The sequence below is a fragment of the Onychostruthus taczanowskii genome, unplaced genomic scaffold, assembly GCF_017590055.1.
Source record: "Onychostruthus taczanowskii isolate IOZ18803 unplaced genomic scaffold, ASM1759005v1 scaffold56, whole genome shotgun sequence".
NCBI classification, from domain to species: Eukaryota; Metazoa; Chordata; class Aves; order Passeriformes; family Passeridae; genus Onychostruthus; species Onychostruthus taczanowskii.
The window spans coordinates 2,035,927-2,053,822 of NW_024503235.1; the positions used below are offsets into that span (position 1 = coordinate 2,035,927).

The 17,896-nt window shown below is 47.9% G+C and overlaps 1 protein-coding gene across 1 annotated transcript in view; it reads right to left on the reverse strand.

Annotated features, from left to right (window-relative positions):
• CSMD2 (CUB and Sushi multiple domains 2) overlaps positions 1-17,896 on the reverse strand; it is a 244,171-nt gene that overhangs the window by 86,894 nt on the left and 139,381 nt on the right. The window contains exons 13-15 of the mRNA XM_041417597.1: positions 17,162-17,344; positions 5,176-5,502; positions 1,555-1,749 (exon numbers count right to left, since the gene is read on the reverse strand). Of these exons, the coding sequence (XP_041273531.1) occupies positions 1,555-1,749; positions 5,176-5,502; positions 17,162-17,344 (705 nt within the window). The remainder of the gene's footprint in view (positions 1-1,554; positions 1,750-5,175; positions 5,503-17,161; positions 17,345-17,896) is intronic.

Consider the following 17,896-nt stretch of genomic DNA (forward strand, 5'->3'; position numbering starts at 1 on the left):
CCAAAGACAATGGCCAGGATTGTGCAATTCTTGCTGCTCAGGCAATGCAGGGCCAATTACTCCAATTATTTCTCAATATTCCAGGGCTGTTTCTCAAGAGCTCAGCACTTGTTATTCAAATTGCTGCAAATACCAGAGCAGAGCATCACTTCCCTGAGAACACAGGGCACAGGAAGATTTTCAGTCCTAATGAGCTCCTTCTTCACTTCTCTTTTGCAGAGGAGAAGCTTGAAAGTCCTAAAAAAGCTTTGAAATCTGAATTAAAGCCTTTAATTCAGCCCAGCTCCCTCCACGGCAGGGTTGGCTGTTGCAGCCAGGAGATGGAAATGCAGAATTTCTGCCTCTCAGCTGTCAGAGCTCATTGACAGAACTTCTGTCATTACATAAATATCAGATATTTTACATGGATCAAAAACCAGGATGGGAAAACATCACCCTGGATCTTCCATTCCCTGTTGTTTGATTCCCTCCCTGACAGGAGCAGCAGGGAAGCTTTGAGGCACCACGAAACCAGAACCTTTTATTATTATTGTTATTGTTATTAGAAAAACACCTGTTGTAACATGAACTGATCATCAAACAAATACAATAAAAATACTCCCCAGCGTTCATTCCACACACAAAAAAAAAAAAAAAATATTGGAAAATAAACAGAGCTCAGGAAAATTTGAACTGAAATTTCCTCCCCAGCAAAATCCTCTGTGCACCTTCCAGAGGCATGGAAAACCCTGGAAGGTGTTGGCTGGACACTGTGGAATGTGAGAGTGAAACCTGACAGGCAGAACCCAGATTCTGGATCCCAAAAGGCTGCAAAATTCACCCCCAAAAAATCTATCTCCCTGAAGGAATGCTCACCTGGAGAAGAGGAAGAGAAGGAGAGGAGAAGGAGAGAAGGAGGAGAAGAGGAGGAGGAGGAGAAGAGGAGGAGAGGGGGAGAAGGAGAGGAGGAGAAGAGGAGGAGGAAGAGAAGAACAGGAGGAGAAGAAGAAGAGGAGGAGAAGAAGAGGAGGAGGAAGAGAAGAAGAAGAGGAGGAAGAGAAGAGGAGGAGAAGAGGAGGAAGAGAAGAGGAGGAAGAGAAGAGGAGGAAGAGAAGAGGAGGAAGAGAAGAGGAGGAAGAGAAGAGGAGGAAGAGGAAAAGAAGAGGAAGAGGAAAAGAAGAAGAGAATCTCTCTCCCACCAGGCTGGGAACACTCACCAGGAGAAGAGAAGCTCCAAGGAGACCTCAGAGCTCCTTCCCGTGCCTGAAGGGGCTCCAGGAGAGCTGGAGAGGGACTGGGGACAGGGGATGGAGGGACACGACACAGGGAATGGCCCTGAACAGGGAAAGGGGAGGTTTAGGGATATTGGGAAGGGATTCTCAGCCGTGAGTCTGGGGAGGAGCTGGGATGGAATTCCCAGAGAAGCTGTGGCCACCCCGGGATCCCTGGCAGTGCCCAAGACCAAGGTTTGGACACAGAAGCATCCCTCCCCACGGGAAGAGGTGAGATGGGATCTTTTCTGCCCCTCCCAGCCCAAACCAACCCCAAACCCTGGTGCCCAGGTGTGGGGCTGACCTTCGCAGCGCAGCACAGCGTTGTCCCACACCACGTTGCCCTCCTGCAGCACGCAGGTGACGCTCTCGGCGCCGTGGGTGCGGATGAAGCCCTCGTCACACAGGAAGGACACGGAGCTGCCCAGCTGCAGGCTGTCCCCAAAGCGCTTCCCGTTCACCGGCACGCCGGGGTCCGGACACTCGTTGTGCCGGAACGCTGCCAGGAGCGGGACGAGGAGAGGAGGAGGAAGAAGAGGAGGGAAAGAAGAGAAAAAGAGGAGAATCAGCATATTTGGTTTTCCCCCCACAACCTGTCCCCAAAATGAGGATGTTGCATCCTCAAATTGAGGAAAATTGAATTTTTCCCTTTGACGAGGAGGAGAGGAGGGAAAGAAGAGGAAAAGAGGAGAATCAGCGTCTTTTTTTTTTCCCCACAACCTGTCCCCAAAACAAGGATGCTGAGGGTGTAATTGAGGAAAATTGAATTTTTCCCTTTGAGGAGGAGGAGAGGAGGGAAACAAGAGGAAAAGAGGAGAATCAGCATCTTTTTGTACCCTCCACCCTGTCCCCAAAACGAGGATGTTACACCCTCGAATTGAGGAAAACTGAATTTCCCCCCTTCCCAGTGCCAGGAGGAGAGGAGGGAAAGAGAAGAGGAAAAGAGGAGAATCAGCATCTTTTTGTACCGCTCACCCTGTCCCCAAAATGAGGATGTTGCACCCTCAAATTGAGGAAAATTGAATTTTTCCCCTTCCCAGTGCCAGGAGGAGATCAGGAGAAGGAGTAGAGGTGGGAAAGAGAAGAGGAAAAGAGGAGAATCAGCATCTTTTTGTACTCCCACCCTGTCCCCAAAACGAGGAAAATTGAATTTTTCCCCTTCCCAGTTTCTGCCTCAGGCACAACAGGAGAGGAAGGGGGAGGTTAAAGGTGCTGGTGTCCATCAGAGGATGGGATACAGCAGGAACAGCAGCAGGAAAGGTCCTGGAAAACCGAGTCACCTTCTCAGCCACCTTCTATATGTAAAAATACTCCAAATAGGGAGAGATTTTAAAAAAACCCCAAAAATTTCTGCCCAGAGGGGACATAAGGGAACTGCTGATGGGAAAAACGGAAAGATTTAAGGCACCAAGGTTAAAAATCAACCTCAGCACGTTCTGTGACTGCCACATCACAGAGCTGGAAGGGACATTAAAGCTCATCAGGGCCATGGGCAGGGACACCTTCCACTATCCCAGGCTGCTCCAAGCCCTGCCCAAGCTGGCCTTGGACACTTCCAGGCATCCAGCTTCTCTGGGACTTCTATCCCAGCCCCTCACAGGGAACAATTCTTTCCCAAAATCCCAATTAAACCGAGTCCCTTTCAGCTCCATTCACAGCCCTGCTGAGAGGAAACAAAGCACACACACAAATCTCTCAGGTGCCACCAAGTCCTTGTGGGATTGCAGGGACACCTGGCTCAGTTTTAAGACCCTCTCCAGCAGTTTAAGCTCCACCAGCCAAACATTTGGCAATTAGGCCTTAATTCCTCATTAAGTGCATAATTATGTCCTACATCTCCTCCTGCTTGGAGAGGAGCAGCCTAGCAGGGATTAAAGGCTCCGGGTTAATCCCACACCTGAGGTTTCAGTGTCTTCAGTGCACCTGAGCAAAGCCAGCTGAGCTCTGGATGGCTCCCAGAGCATCTCTGCCCTCAGCTCTCCTGTTCTCCACAGGGCTGGAGGGGAAAAGAGGCTGGAAGTGAGTCCTGTGCTCTGGTACCTGCCCCTGGCCCCCTCTTCCCTCCCCCAGACTGAAGGGAAGGGCCTGGAGCTGTCTGGGAAAGGCTCAGCGCAGAACTCGAAGCAGTCAGAACAAATTAACTCATTCCTGAGTCAACCCCAGCACTGAAAAAAGATGAAAAATGTCCTGGAAAAATGTCCCCACGCAAGGGAGCTCCCAGCAGGGGAAAGGGAGAGGCACCAGCAGCGTTCCTGAGGTGTCAGCCCCTCACCCAAACCCCTCCTCTGAGGAGCCCTCAGCCTGCTGGAGTTTGGCAAATGCTTCCTTAAGACCTCTGATTTTATTTATTTTTTTAAATTTCTCTTTAAATAAAAGCTCTGCAATCAGAGCTGGAAAGGCCATCAATTTATCCAAAGGCCAGCCTAACAAAGCTCAGCTCTGCTGAAGAGGTTTAAAAAGGCTCTTTGGAAAATTACAGGACAATATGAAGCTAAAATTACCGTGGGGATTTGAGGAGTGGACTTAACACAGAGCCAAATCTCTCTCTGGAAATTTCAAGGCTTTCTAACACAAGGCAGGGCTACATTTGCCCTTTTCTCCAAAATTTTGCATCTCTGGCTGTCAGGAATCAAGGGTGGCACTGACTGAGGGACACAGGGACAATCCCAGACCAAACATTTCCTCCTGAGCTGCCGCCAGGGTATCACCTCAGCTCCCTGAGCAGAAAGGAGGCTCTGAGAGGGAGCCTTCAACTTCGCAGCCAGAAAGAATCTGTGCCACCAATCCTCCATCACCCAACTGCAAATCCAAATTAATCCCCAATTTTCGGGTTTACTTCGGAATTCCAACAGCTTTAGCAAGCTCCATCTCTGCAGTTTCCAACACGAATTTAGAGTTGAAGGAAGGGTGAGGCACTTGATGCATTGGGATTTGAGCTTTTATGTTTTTTATATATTTGTAATCCTGCAGTTCTTTAGCTCTAAGAACTCCAATAACTCCAAACTCCACACACAGTGTGAGCTGCTGCTTTCCCATTTTGGGCAGACACAACAATTCCTCTCCAGGCCTGGCAATCAAGGACCCCTCACTGCCTCAGGCCCTGAGAGATGGAAACAAAAGTGACTTGGGGGGAGCAAACTTGGGGTCAATGACTTCATTACCTGAAGATGTAATTGGAAGATTAACCCTGAATATGCAAATTATAAAACCCCAAAATTATAAAAATGTGAAAATCCATGACCTGTTGTCCATTTTGGGTGTAGCCCCTGGGGGAGCTTGGTCAGTCCTAAATGTCCCTGAAAGCCCTTCAATAAATACAACTGCTTTTTATTCCTTTAAATTTGTCCAGCCTCTGTTTTTTAGGTAGCCCTAAAAAGGCACCACACTTGTAGCATTCACATTCTCTGGAAAAATCCCTTCATCCAGGATTTCTCTCCTGGGAAGCTGAGAAGCCTCAGAGAAAAAGGAAAACAATTCTTATCTCATTTGCTTCTCCTGGGTTGTGCTTGCAGGTGGAATGTGTTTGGTGATTGTTTACCCACAGGTGATTGTTTCATTGGTTTCATGTGAATTGTTTTCACTCATTGGCCAATCAGGGCCAAGCTGTGTCGAAACTCTGGCAAGAGTCACGAGTTCTTATCATTATCTTTTCACGAGTTTTCAATATTACATTTTTAGCATTGAGTAAATATCTTTTCTGTATTCTTTAGTATCGTTTAGCTCAGTATTCTTTAATATAATATTATTAATTTAGTATATAATGTAATAATAAATAATATATTAACTTAATTAAATAACTATATTAATTCATTAAATCACTATATTAATTTAATATAGTGTTGTAAAGTAACAAATTAGCCTTCTGCTAAGATGGAATCAGACACACCATTCCTCCCTGCCACCTGCAAATACAACACCCACTCACTGGTGAAGGTGATGTTGAATCCTCTCTTCTCCATGGAGTGGTCAGTCTGGAACTCCAGCCGGGCCACGTGGCCACTGCTGGTCAGCGAGGAGGGGATGTGGCTCCCTGAGAAGGTGCCCAGCACGGGCGACTCGGCCGTGCCACCGTCCTTGACGGCCAGGAAGTCGAACTGGGGCTCCACGTCGAAGTCGTTGAAGGCCAGGTGGATCCGGCTCTCGGGGTTGGCGATGATGAGCCACACGCAGTGCAGGCTGCTCCCGTACTCCTCGGGGTAGTTGGGGGACAGCACGATGCCCGACGGGCTGGTGAAGTTGAAAAAGCAGGAGACTGCAAAGGGAAAGTGGCGTCAGTCCCCGCAGCTGTCGCTGCCCGCGTCCCCCTGGCTGGGATGCTCCCAGTTCCTGCTCTGAGGCTGCCTCAGGAGGGCTCTGCTCAGGGGGAAATGTCATTTCCAGGCTGCCAGAGCCCACTGACAGAACTTCTGTCATCATATAAATATCAGCATTTCAGGTGCATCAAGAACCAGGAGGGGAAAACACCACCCTGGATCTTCCATTAATTCCCTTCCATTTTTTCTTTAATTCCCCCCCCTCACAGGAGCAGCAGGGAAGCCTTTGGTGACCACTAAATCAGAATCTTTTGGTCACCAATAAATCCAAATATTTTGGTCATCACTGAATCAGAACCTTTTGGTCACCACTGAATCAGAACCTTTTGGGCATCATTAAATCAGAACCTTTTGGTCACCACTAAATCCGAATCTTTTGGTCATCACTGAATCAGAACCTTTTGGTCATCAGTAAATCAGATTTTTTTAGTCATCACTGAATCCAAATATTTTGGTCACTACTGAATACAAATATTTTGGTCATCACTGAATCAGAACCTTTTGGTCACCACTGAATCAGAACCTTTTGGGCATCATTAAATCAGAACCTTTTGGTCACCACTAAATCCGAATCTTTTGGTCATCACTGAATCAGAACCTTTTGGTCACCACTGAATCAGAACCTTTTGGGCATCATTAAATCAGAACCTTTTGGTCGCCACAAAATCAGAATCTTTTGTTATTGGGATAAGAAAAGCACCCGTTCTTTGGGATTTTGGGTGGATTTGCCATTTTCCAGTCCCTTCCAGGGACTTCCAATGAACAGCAGGAAGAAAATGCCTCTCAGGTGGGATCTGGCGTTTTCCAGGTGAATTCTCCCCTCAGGAAACCCCCCAATAATCCAGTGGGTGACTCGAGATGGTGCAAAATAAAACCAGCCAAGTTTCACCTCAACATTTTTTTGCTGTGGCCACATCCCAGCACAGAACCTGGAGCAAGGAACCAGCTCAGTCCCTCTGGGCACTGCTCCAGCCTCCCCTGCTGCTGTCCCTGGCTCAGCCCTGTCACCTGCAGGTGACACATCCATCCCCAGGGCGCTGCAGACTCCTCGGGGCTTTGCTCACAATAAAATCTGCCCTTTCCATCTGCTGAGCTCATTTCCCCCCCACTCTGCATTCATCAAACTCCTTCCATCCACACCATGCCCGTCCCACAGGGAGTATTTGTGGGACACAGCAACAAATGGAGTGCTTGGAGAAGGAGCTGGGAGTTAATTTGCTCTGTCTGTGTCCTTGGGAAGTCGTTTACACCTGGCTGAGCACTGGGAGAGGTGGAACAGCCCAAGAACATTCCCAAATGCTGGGGTTTGGGACAAACCAGAGGAATCTGCAGCCCTGGAGGAGGGGAAGATCTTCCCACCACAAATAAATCCCTGAGTTCTGCTGGTTCCCAAAAAGAGGCACCCAACCAGGCTGCCATTGCCACGGAAATAATTAAAACCAGGCTCAAAACGAAGCTGAGGGGAAGAGCATGCATGAAAAACCCTCCAGCTCTCCAGGGGCTCAATCTATCCCAGGCTGCAGCTGCCAAGGCCCATTAATTTGGGAAGGCAAGGCTGCCTTTGAAGTGCTACCTTCCCAAACTTCGGGATATTTTATGTACGGATGCTTTGCTCATCCTTTTTCCCCACCGCCACCCTTGGTAAAACCCATTATTGGGAACATCCATCTCCCTAATTCCTGGCACACAGGATGAGCTTGGCTTGGGGTTGGCATTTAGACAATTATTTGGATCACTGCTCTGCCTCCCTCTGTTATTTTCCCTCTGTCTCCCCTCACCACTTAATGGGCTGGGATCAAATAATTCGGACGTTCCCGTGACGTTATCAAGGCCACGGAGCTGCACAATCCATTCCCTGCTCTCAGCCACAAAGAGAGCAGATTAAAGAGAAAACAAACTGCAAAACATCCTCAGGAATTTATTTTTTTTTTGGGCTCTCTCTGTCTTTTTACCAGACGCTGAAATATCAGGGGATGCTGTCAAATAATTCTGTCAGCATAAGCACGGTGTAATCTGCCTCAGGAAAATTGAAAATAAATTCATTCACACCCAGGGAAATGTCTCCGCAGCAGGGATGAGGTGTCTCCTCTAAATTTTTAAATCCAAAGGGGTGAATTAGCATTCAGCCAGGACCTCCAGCAGCCCAGCAAGAGAGAGGTGCAGTCGCCAGTTCAGAAAATAAAACAACAAAGGACTTGCTGACAAAGGGGAGAGGAGCAGAGCGAGGGAAGAATATAAAATTAACCTTGGCCAGATAAAACAAAGTGACAGATTAAAGAGGAGCAGATTAAAAAAAAAAAATCAAAACCCTCCAAGAGTCTCCACTGCAGGGAAGTAAATGAGGATTTTGATTTTCCATAAGATCAGGGAGGAGAAAGGCGAGTTGGAGCTGGAGGACCAAGGCCACTGGGCCAAGCTGTGGCCAGGAAAAATCTCTCCTTGATGGAGAGAGGAGCTGGAACCACATCCCAGAGGGGAACATCCAGCCCAGGAAGCCACGAGGTTCATGAACAAGACCAGGGAGTCTGTGAGATGATGATTTTCTTCATCTTTTGAAGCAGAGGAGGTTTTTCTTCACTTGGAAGGAGATTTTTCTTCTCTGTGGAAGGCTTTTCTTCACTGTAGAAGGAGGTTTTCCCTCACTTGGAAGGAGGTTTTCCCTCACTGTGGAAGGAGGTTTTTCTTCTCTGTGGAAGGCTTTTCTTTACTGTGGAAGGAGGTTTTCCCTCGCTGTGGAAGGAGGTTTTTCTTCACTTGGAAGGACGTTTTCCCTTGCTGTGGGAAGAGGTTTCAGCTCTGATCCACTCAGCCTCCCTGGAGCTGGACACTGGGACAAACCAGGAGCTGTTTAACAACGTGTCACAGGCAGGGCCAGGCTGTCAGGAGGAAGATGATGGCAGCAGGAAAGGTGGAGGCAGCCCAGCTGCACCTGCTTGGCGCTGCTGGAGCATCCCAAAGAGCCCTGAGCAGCAGGAATCATTCCCAACGTGACAGAGGCCAGCCCTGCTGCCCATCAGCAGCACGGGCTGGGAGCAGCCCTGGCTGCAATTAATATTTATTACCCTTGTTAAATGCCAGCAGAGGCCATTTCATTATGTGCACAGCACAGGGGCCTGTTTACAAAAGCTGGCTGTGCCAATAATTTTTTTATTTGTCAATAATTGCTACATTTGTCAATAATCCTTATTGCTGACCAATTACTGCAAAGGCAATGAGAAAAATCCCTTTATTAAATAAAGAATAAATCACAGCAGACACAGAGCAGCAAGAGCACGGCACGAATGAACCAGCACAGCGATTTGTTCAGGTTACCACAAGCACCACCAGGATTCTGCCTCTGAAACAATGAAGGAGCAGCTCCTTGGCTCTTGGGAGAGGGACATGGATGTGAACATGGATCAGGCAGGAGTTTTCAGCAGGAGAAATTCCTGCAGCTCCTTCTCTTCTCTTCTCTTCTCTTCTCTTCTCTTCTCTTCTCTTCTCTTCTCTTCTCTTCTCTTCTCTTCTCTTCTCTTCTCTTCTCCCTTCTCTTTCTCTTCCTCTTCTCCAGACCCCACCTCCTCCCAGACCACCTCCCTTCTCCTGCTCCTGGCTCCAGACACTCCATCCCTGCTCACCCTGCAGGAGAATCCAGGGCAGATCCCAAGGAGAGGTCACACCATGGGAGCAGGAAAGGCACCGGGGTCAGGAGCTGGAAACCAAGCAAGAAATCCCTGGAATAATTGCAGTCTCCATGGAAACAATCCAAAATTCCTGACTTTCCTCTCAGTTTTTAGATCGTGCTCTCACAGATCTCTTGAGAAAGAGTTGGGAGACAGGAGTGGATTTTCTGCCTTGCATTTCCTTTTTTCCAAAAATGCCTCCTCTAGGCAGAACTTGGTGATGGACTGGAAAAGCAGGACAGTGCTGAGAGCTCGGGGCACTTCTCCAGCTGGGCAGCAAAGTGCTTCATATTTTGTATTTTCCTCTTTCTGTATCTTGTTATTCCAAAGAGAGAAAAAAAAAAAAAATCTGCATCTCATGGTGCCTTTTCCTCCTGAAAACGCTGTGACACCACAGGGCAAGTGGGAGGTGAGGGAAGGAGTTTGGAGCAAAATTAACTGGGAGGGTTTTGTTATTTCAGACCAACAAAACCCAGCTCAGTCTGGGGGTGGGACTGCAGGTATGAGGAGAAGAATGAAAACCAGGCAGGTTTTGGGAACCAAATCTTGAGGAAAATATCACTGAATTTAAAATAGACGTGCAGGGAAGAGCAGGTTTCACTGCCACCCACTCCAGCAGGAGCAGGACTGGCTTTGGGAAGGAGCTGAAGTTTTTTAAAACTTACTGGGAGCTGCTGACCCCCACTGGGACAGGGCTGGGCTGCTCCTGCCAGGGATCCTGCAGCCATCTGCTCCTGGGACGTGCTCCAAGGCTTCTGCACCTTCCCCTCCCGAGTCCCCATGATTTCCAACAGAACTCTTCCTCTCCCAGCAGACTCCCTTGGGAATTTTTGCAGTGGCTACAAGAAGGTGGAAGTTTGTGGCCATTTTTTTGGCCCAAAAAAAGCCTGGTGGTGCTGCCGTTCACCCATCCTGCGCTCCTCCCTCCTCTGCCAAGTGCTGCATCCAGCTCCTGCAGGTGGGATGGGACTGTCCCTCAGGGCCAGGGGGACATTTCTGGGCAGCCACCACTTCCCTGTGGCAGATATTTTTGGCAGGAATAACTGGGATGTTAATGAACACATTTATCCCAAATCCATTAAAATATACCCAGCAATGAATACATTTATCCCCAATCCATGAACACATTTGTTCCCAATCCACTCAAATATTCCCAGGAACGACCACGTGTTAACAAACAAACCCAGGAACAAAAACATTTATCCCAAAACCCCTCACACATTCCCAGGAATGAACACATTTGTCCCCAGTCCACTCAAAACCAACCAGAAATGAACACGTTTATCCCCAAACCCAAACGCTCCCAGAAATGAACAGATTTATCCCCAAATGGAATCAAACACTGCCAGGAATGAATATATTTGCTCCCAATCCATTCAAACATTCCCAGAAGTGAACATGTTTATCTTCAATCCATTCAAACACTCCCAGGGATGACCACGAGTCCCAAACCCAATCAAACATTCCCAGGAATGAACAGATTTATCCCAAATCCATTCAAACACTCCTAGAAATGACCACATGAGTCCCAAACCCAATCAAACATTCCCAGGAATGAACATGTTCCATTCAAACATTCCCAGAACAACCACACTAATCCCAATCCAAGTCAAACATTCCCAGGAATGAACAGATTTGTCCCAAATCCATTCAAAACATTCCCAGGAACGACCACATGAATCTCAAACCCAAACATTTCCAGAAATGAATGTGTTTGCTCCTAATCCACTCAAACATTCTCAGATTTATCCCCAAACCTTCCCAGGAATGACCACAAACCAATTCAAACATTTCCAGAAATGAATGTGCTCCATTCAAACATTCCTAGAAATGACCACATGAATCCCAAACCAAATCAAACATTCCCAGGAATGAACATGTTCCACTCAAACATTCCCAGGAATGACCCCATTAATCCCAATCCAAGTCAAACATTCCCAGGAATGAACAGATTTGTCCCAAATCCGTTCAAAACATTCCCAGGAACGACCACATGAATCTCAAACCCAAACATTTCCAGAAATGAATGTGTTTGCTCCTAATCCACTCAAACATTCTCAGATTTATCCCCAAACCTTCCCAGGAATGACCACAAACCAATTCAAACATTTCCAGAAATGAATGTGCTCCATTCAAACATTCCTAGAAATGACCACATGAGTCCCAAACCCAATCAAACATTCCCAGGAATGAACAGATTTATCCCAAATCCATTCAAAACATTCCTAGAAATGACCACATGAGTCCCAAACCCAATCAAACATTCCCAGGAATGAACAGATTTATCCCAAATCCATTCAAAACATTCCTAGAAATGACCACATGAGTCCCAAACCCAATCAAACATTCCCAGGAATGAACAGATTTATCCCAAATCCATTCAAAACATTCCTAGAAATGACCACATGAGTCCCAAACCCAATCAAACATTCCCAGGAATGAACAGATTTATCCCAAATCCATTCAAACACTCCTAGAAATGACCACATGAGTCCCAAACCCAATCAAACATTCCCAGGACAATCCCAAACCCAATCAAACATTCCCAGGAATGACCCCATTAATCCAAATCCAAGTCAAACATTCTCAGGAATGAACAGATTTGTCCCAAATCTATTCAAACGCTGCCAGGAATGACCACATGAATCTCAAACCCAGACATTTCCAGAAATGAATGTGTTTGCTCCCAATCCATTCAAACTTTCCCAGATTTACCCCCAAACCTTCCCAGGAATGACTACAAACCAATTCACACATTTCCAGAAATGAATGTGTTTGCTCCCAATCCATTCAAACTTTCCCAGATTTACCCCCAAACCTTCCCAGGAATGACTACAAACCAATTCACACATTTCCAGAAATGAATGTGTTTGCTCCCAATCCATTCAAACTTTCCCAGATTTACCCCCAAACCTTCCCAGGAATGACTACAAACCAATTCACACATTTCCAGAAATGAATGTGTTTGCTCCCAATCCATTCAAACTTTCCCAGATTTACCCCCAAACCTTCCCAGGAATGACTACAAACCAATTCACACATTTCCAGAAATGAATGTGTTTGCTCCCAATCCATTCAAACTTTCCCAGATTTATCCCCAAACCTTCCCAGGAATGACCACATGAATCCCAAAACTCTGCTGAGCGACGCCAGCCAACCCAACCCTGCTGGGGTCAGTGCAGACCCTCCCCCTCTGGGGATTTTTTGGGCACAATCCCCTCCTTTTACTCCCCCATGATTTCATTCCCTGCCAGACACGAGGCGGGTCCAGAAAACCTGGATTTTCCAAGTCTGATCCCAACAAACTGAAGCTGCAGCAGAAATTCTGGAGTGACTCTCCCAGAACTGGCAGAGGGCACCTAAACCAAGGCAGGAGCTCTGCCTCTACTGCCCCAGGTGGTGACAATGGCATTTATTGTCACTCCAAGTGCCACAATCATCCCCCACAGAACAGGACGGGTCAAGCACCCAGAGAAAAATGCAGGATGAAAATTTGGGAAAGGCAGGAGGAGCAGGGAAGGAAAGAACAAAGATCCTTGAAAGACTCTTTCACTGCAGAACCCCCCCAGGAGTACCAGGGCCCTGCTCTTTCTGTCAAATAAACCCTATGAAGTGAATTTTGGGGGCCTCCCACTGCGAACAAAATCAGAAAATGAGTTTTTTTTCTCTACTCCACACGAGGATGTTTGAACAGCAATTCCCACCCTGGATCTGGAGGTTTTGGCAGCTCTGGGATGTCCCTCTCCCTCACCACATCTCCATCCTCAGTGTCAGCAGCTCCAGAGCTGGAATTATGGAGCTGATTCTCCATTTATAAATGGAATAATCTCCTCAGCCACAGGATATTCTGTCCCCAAATCAGAGCACAAACCTCAGCTGAGGGAGCACAAGGGTTTTCCAATTTCCATTTATCCAATGCCCACCCACCCCGAGCCCGTTTTGCTGAGAAAAAGGAACAAATTCTGGCCAAAATTGAGTTCTGGGTATGGAACTGCCCTGGCCTGTGACAGACACCACACTCCCCAACCCTGGAAATGCCATTTTCAAAGACAACAACAGAATTATGGAGCTGGTTCAAGCAGTGCAGGATGGTGCAGGACAGAGAGAAGAATTTCAGCCATCACCGACAGCCAGACACTCAAATTGTACAGAAAGACACCCAGACTGTACAGAAATAAACACCCAGACACCCAAATTGTGCAGAAAGACACCCAAACTGTAAGATATAAACACCCAGATACCCGAATTGTAGAGAAATAAACACTCAGACACCCAGAGTGAAGAGGAACAGACAGTCAGACACCTGAATTGTACAGAAATAAACAATCAAGACACCCACATTTTGCAGAAGCAAACACCCAGCCATCCAAATTTAACAGGAACAGACACCCAGACACCCGAATTTAACAAGGAAAAAACATTCAGACATTCACATTGAACAGGAACAGACACCCAGCCATCCAAATCTCATAGAAACTGACACCCAGATACCCAAATTGCACAGAAATAAACACTCAAACACCCACATTGAACAGGAACAGACACCCAGACACGCAAATGGACCAGGAACAAACACCCAGATACACACAACTGCACAGAAACAGCCATGCAGACACTCAAATTGTACAGAAATGAACACCCAGACACCCAAATTGTACAGAAATGAACACCCAGACACCCAAATTGTACAGAAATGAACACCCAGACATCCACAAAGTACAGGAACAGGTACCCTGACACCCAAATTGGACAGAAACAAACATTCAGACACCTGAATTGTACAGAAACAGACACTGATATTTTACAGAATCAAACACCCTGACACCCATATTTAAGAGGAACACACCGCCAGACACCCCAAAACCAACCAGATTCCCAAATCCCACAGGAACAAACACCCCCAACACCCAAATTTCAAAGAAACAACCCCCCAGACCCCAAATTTCACAGAAGCAAAGGGTTCCCTCATTTCCCCCCTCACATCTGATGGTCTCCCAACATTTCCCACCTGGAAAATTCAGACATTTTGTCCTGTGACCCCTCCTGCTGCACAAGAAATCAGGAGTGAAGGTCAGGAGGGGTCTGTGAGGTATTTTTCCCACTGCCTGCACATTGTCTCATTGATCCATAAATATCCCCAGAGCCACAGAGAACAGATCACACTGGAATGATTTGAACTGAAAGATTCCTGCTATGCTTTGAATGGATGGGGCTCGATTTGATCAGTATCAATAATCCTATTTTACCAAAAATCTCCTTTCTAGTCTGCTGTAACCCAGCTCTGTTGCCCTGAGCACAAACCACAGGTTTATTCTCACTCCAAACTCTCAGCACGAGCCTCAACTGCAACAACTTGTTCAAAGTCACCTGAAATTCCAAGAAATTAAAAGGAAAAAACAGCACAGACCCAGTTGAACACTTCCCACCTCCCAGACAATCAGGAAAAACTCCAATATTTATTTCCTCAGCAGCACCTCCAGCTGATTTGCTTACAAAGAGAAAAAACCAAACAGGAAGGGAGGGATGGCAGCTGGAAAAGGCAGCACTCAGAGGAATTGCTTCCCTTCCCCAGGCATTTCTCTGAGCTTACATCAGTGTTTGAAAAGAAAGGCACTGGCTTCAAACTGGTTCTCCCCCTTCTCCACGACCCCCAGTTCTCTCCCAGCTCCTCCAGAACAGAATTGTTTATTAGGAAAAGGTGTGATTTTTATAGTCTGACTCACTAAATTGAGACCTGATTGGTCTCAAAGTGAAAACTTTTTCTATTATTGTTGAGTTATGAATAGTGTACTTTGGAGAACTATATTTATAAACAATGCTTACAGAAAGAGAGAATTCTTTTCTCTAAGTTTCTTACAGTTTCTACAGCTTCCCAGGAAAATCCTGGCAGAATTCTCTCTCTCTCTGTTCAGAGGATATGTGATTACCACACTCCAGACCCCCATCCAGCTCTGCAGGATCTGGTTTTTCACCCCCAGCTCCATCATTTTCATGGATCAGCTCCTGCCACACCACATTTCCACTGGAATCCCCCCAGTTTGGCACCTGCACTTCTAAAACCAACATTTTTGCTTTCTCCCTCTCCATTCTCCCCTCCCTCAGCTGCATTTTCCTCTCCTGTTTTTTTCAGGCTCAGCCTCACTCCCCTGCTCCAAGGCCCAGATTTTAACAGAGCCAACAAAGTAGAAAAGGAGATAAAAAGAAGAGTGAGGTTATCACCAGCTGGGGAAAAGAGAGGGAAAACTCTGGGGAAAACTCCTGCAGGAAGGTCCTGTCAGGGCAATAAAAAAACTGCCCAACATATCTACAGAGGACAGCATTAAAACCCCATGGGGACTGTGCAGGAACTCCCACTTCCACCCCAAAATGTGATCCTGAGCCACCACAGAGAGCAGAACATCCCAAACCTGCTGAGAACTTGGGCAACAAATGCAAAACCAAGGCCCAGCAGGAGGGAGCCTGGAGAGGGTCGGTCATGAGGAAAAATGAGGGGCCAAAACCAGAATCCAGGTTTAAATTGTGGATTTGGCCCTGTCCTGTCTGTGCTGGCCACCAAGGACTTGATTTTCCCTCAGGACAAGGCAGGGAGTGCCCAGCAGAGCCCAAAACTTTCTCTGCAAACAGAATCCAGGTTTAAATCTGGAATTTGGCCATGTTCTGTCTGTGCTGGCCACCAAGGGCTGATTTTCCCTCAGGGAAGGGAAGGGAAAGCCCAGCACAGCCCAAATCTCCCTCTGCAAACAGAATCCAGATTTCAATCTGGAATTTGGCCCTGTCCTGCCTGTGCTGGCCACGAAGGGCTGATTTTCCTTCAGGACAAGGCAGGGAGTGCCCAGCAGAGCCCAAAACTTTCTCTGCAAACAGAATCCAGGTTTAAATCTGGAATTTGCTGTGTCCTCTCTGTGCTGGCCACGAAGGGTTGATTTTCCCTCAGGACAAGGCAGGGAAGACCAGCACAGCCTAAATTTCTCTCTACAAAGAGAACCCAGGTTTAAATCTGGAATTTAGCTGTGTCCTGCCTGTGCCGGCTACCAAGGGCTGATTTTCCCTCAGGACAAGGCAGGGAGTGCTCAGCAGAGCCCAAATCCCACTCTACAAAGAGAACCCAGGTTAAAATCTGGAATTTGGCCATGTCCTGTATGTGCTGGCCACGAAGGGCTGATTTTCCCTCAGGACAAGGCAGGGAGAGCCCAGCACAGCCCAAATCCCACTCTGCAAACAGAACCCAGGTTAAAATCTGGAATTTGCTGTGTCCTCTCTGTACCGGTCACCAAGGACTGATTTTCCTTCAGGACAAGGCAGGGAGTGCCCAGCAGAGCCCAAAACTTTCTTTGCAAACAGAATCCAGGTTTAAATTGCAGATTTGGCCATGTCCTGTCTGTACTGGTCACCAAGGGCTCATTTTCTCTCAGGACAAGGCAGGGAGAACCCAGCACAGCCTAAATTTCCCTCTACAAAGAGAACCCAGGTTTAAATCTGGAATTTGGCCATGTTCTGTCTGTGCTGGCCACCAAGGGCTGATTTTCCCTCAGGGAAGGGAAGGGAAAGTCCAGCACAGCCCAAATCTCCCTCTGCAAACAGAATCCAGATTTCAATCTGGAATTTGGCCATGTCCTGTATGTGCTGGCCACGAAGGGCTGATTTTCCCTCAGGACAAGGCAGGGAGTGCCCAACATAGCCCAAATTTCTCTCTACAAAGAGACCCTAGGAATCTGGAATATGACCATATCCTGTCTGTGCTGGCCACCAAGGGCTGATTTTCCCTCAGGACAAGGCAGGGAGAGCCCAGCAGAGCCCAAATCTCCCCTGCTCAGCCCAGGGAAGAGCCCAAACCTGTCCCCAAGCTGGCAGAAGGTGACACCGGGCAGGCGCCACCACCTCGGCGTCCCCTCAGGGAGGACACAGGGCGCTGCTCTGGAGCTGCTGGCCCACTTACAAACACACACAGGTTTCTGAGCAGACCACTGGCTGCTCTTTTGGCAGGTGATGCTCTTGTGGCCCTTCAGCTCGAAGGCAGGCTGGCACTCGAAGTGCAGGGTGTCCCCGTGGCGGAAGCCGGAGCCGTCTCTGCGGCCGAAGGCGGGGACGCCGGGATCGCCACAGCTGCCCTGGTCGATCTCTGGAAAAAAGAGCACAGGGCTTGGCTGGGGAAGGGGCTGGAGGAGAGAGAACACAGGGCTTGGGGGTGGGAAGGGGCTGGAGGAGAGGGAACACAGGGTTTGGGGGTGGGAAGGGGCTGGAGGAGAGAGAACACAGGGCTTGGGTGTGGGGAAGGGGCTGGGAGAGAGAGAACACGGCTTGGGGTATGGGAAGGGGCTGGAGGAGAGAGAACACAGGGCTTGGCTTGGGAAGGGGCTGGAGGAGAGAGAACACAGGGTTTGGGTGTGGGAAGGGGCTGGAAGAGAGAGAACACAGGGTTTGGGTGTGGGAAAGGGCTGGGAGAGAGAGAACATGGAAACTGGGTGTGGGGAAGGGGCTGGAGGAGAGAGAACACAGGGCTTGGGGTGTGGGAAGGGGTTGGAAGACAGAATTTGGGTGTAGGGAAAGGGCTGGAAGAGAGAACAGAGAATTTGGGTGTGGGAAAGAGCTTGGGAGAGAGAAAACACAGGGTTTGGGTGTGGAAAGGGGCTGGGAGAGAGAGAACACAGGGCTTGGCTTGGGGAAGGGGCTG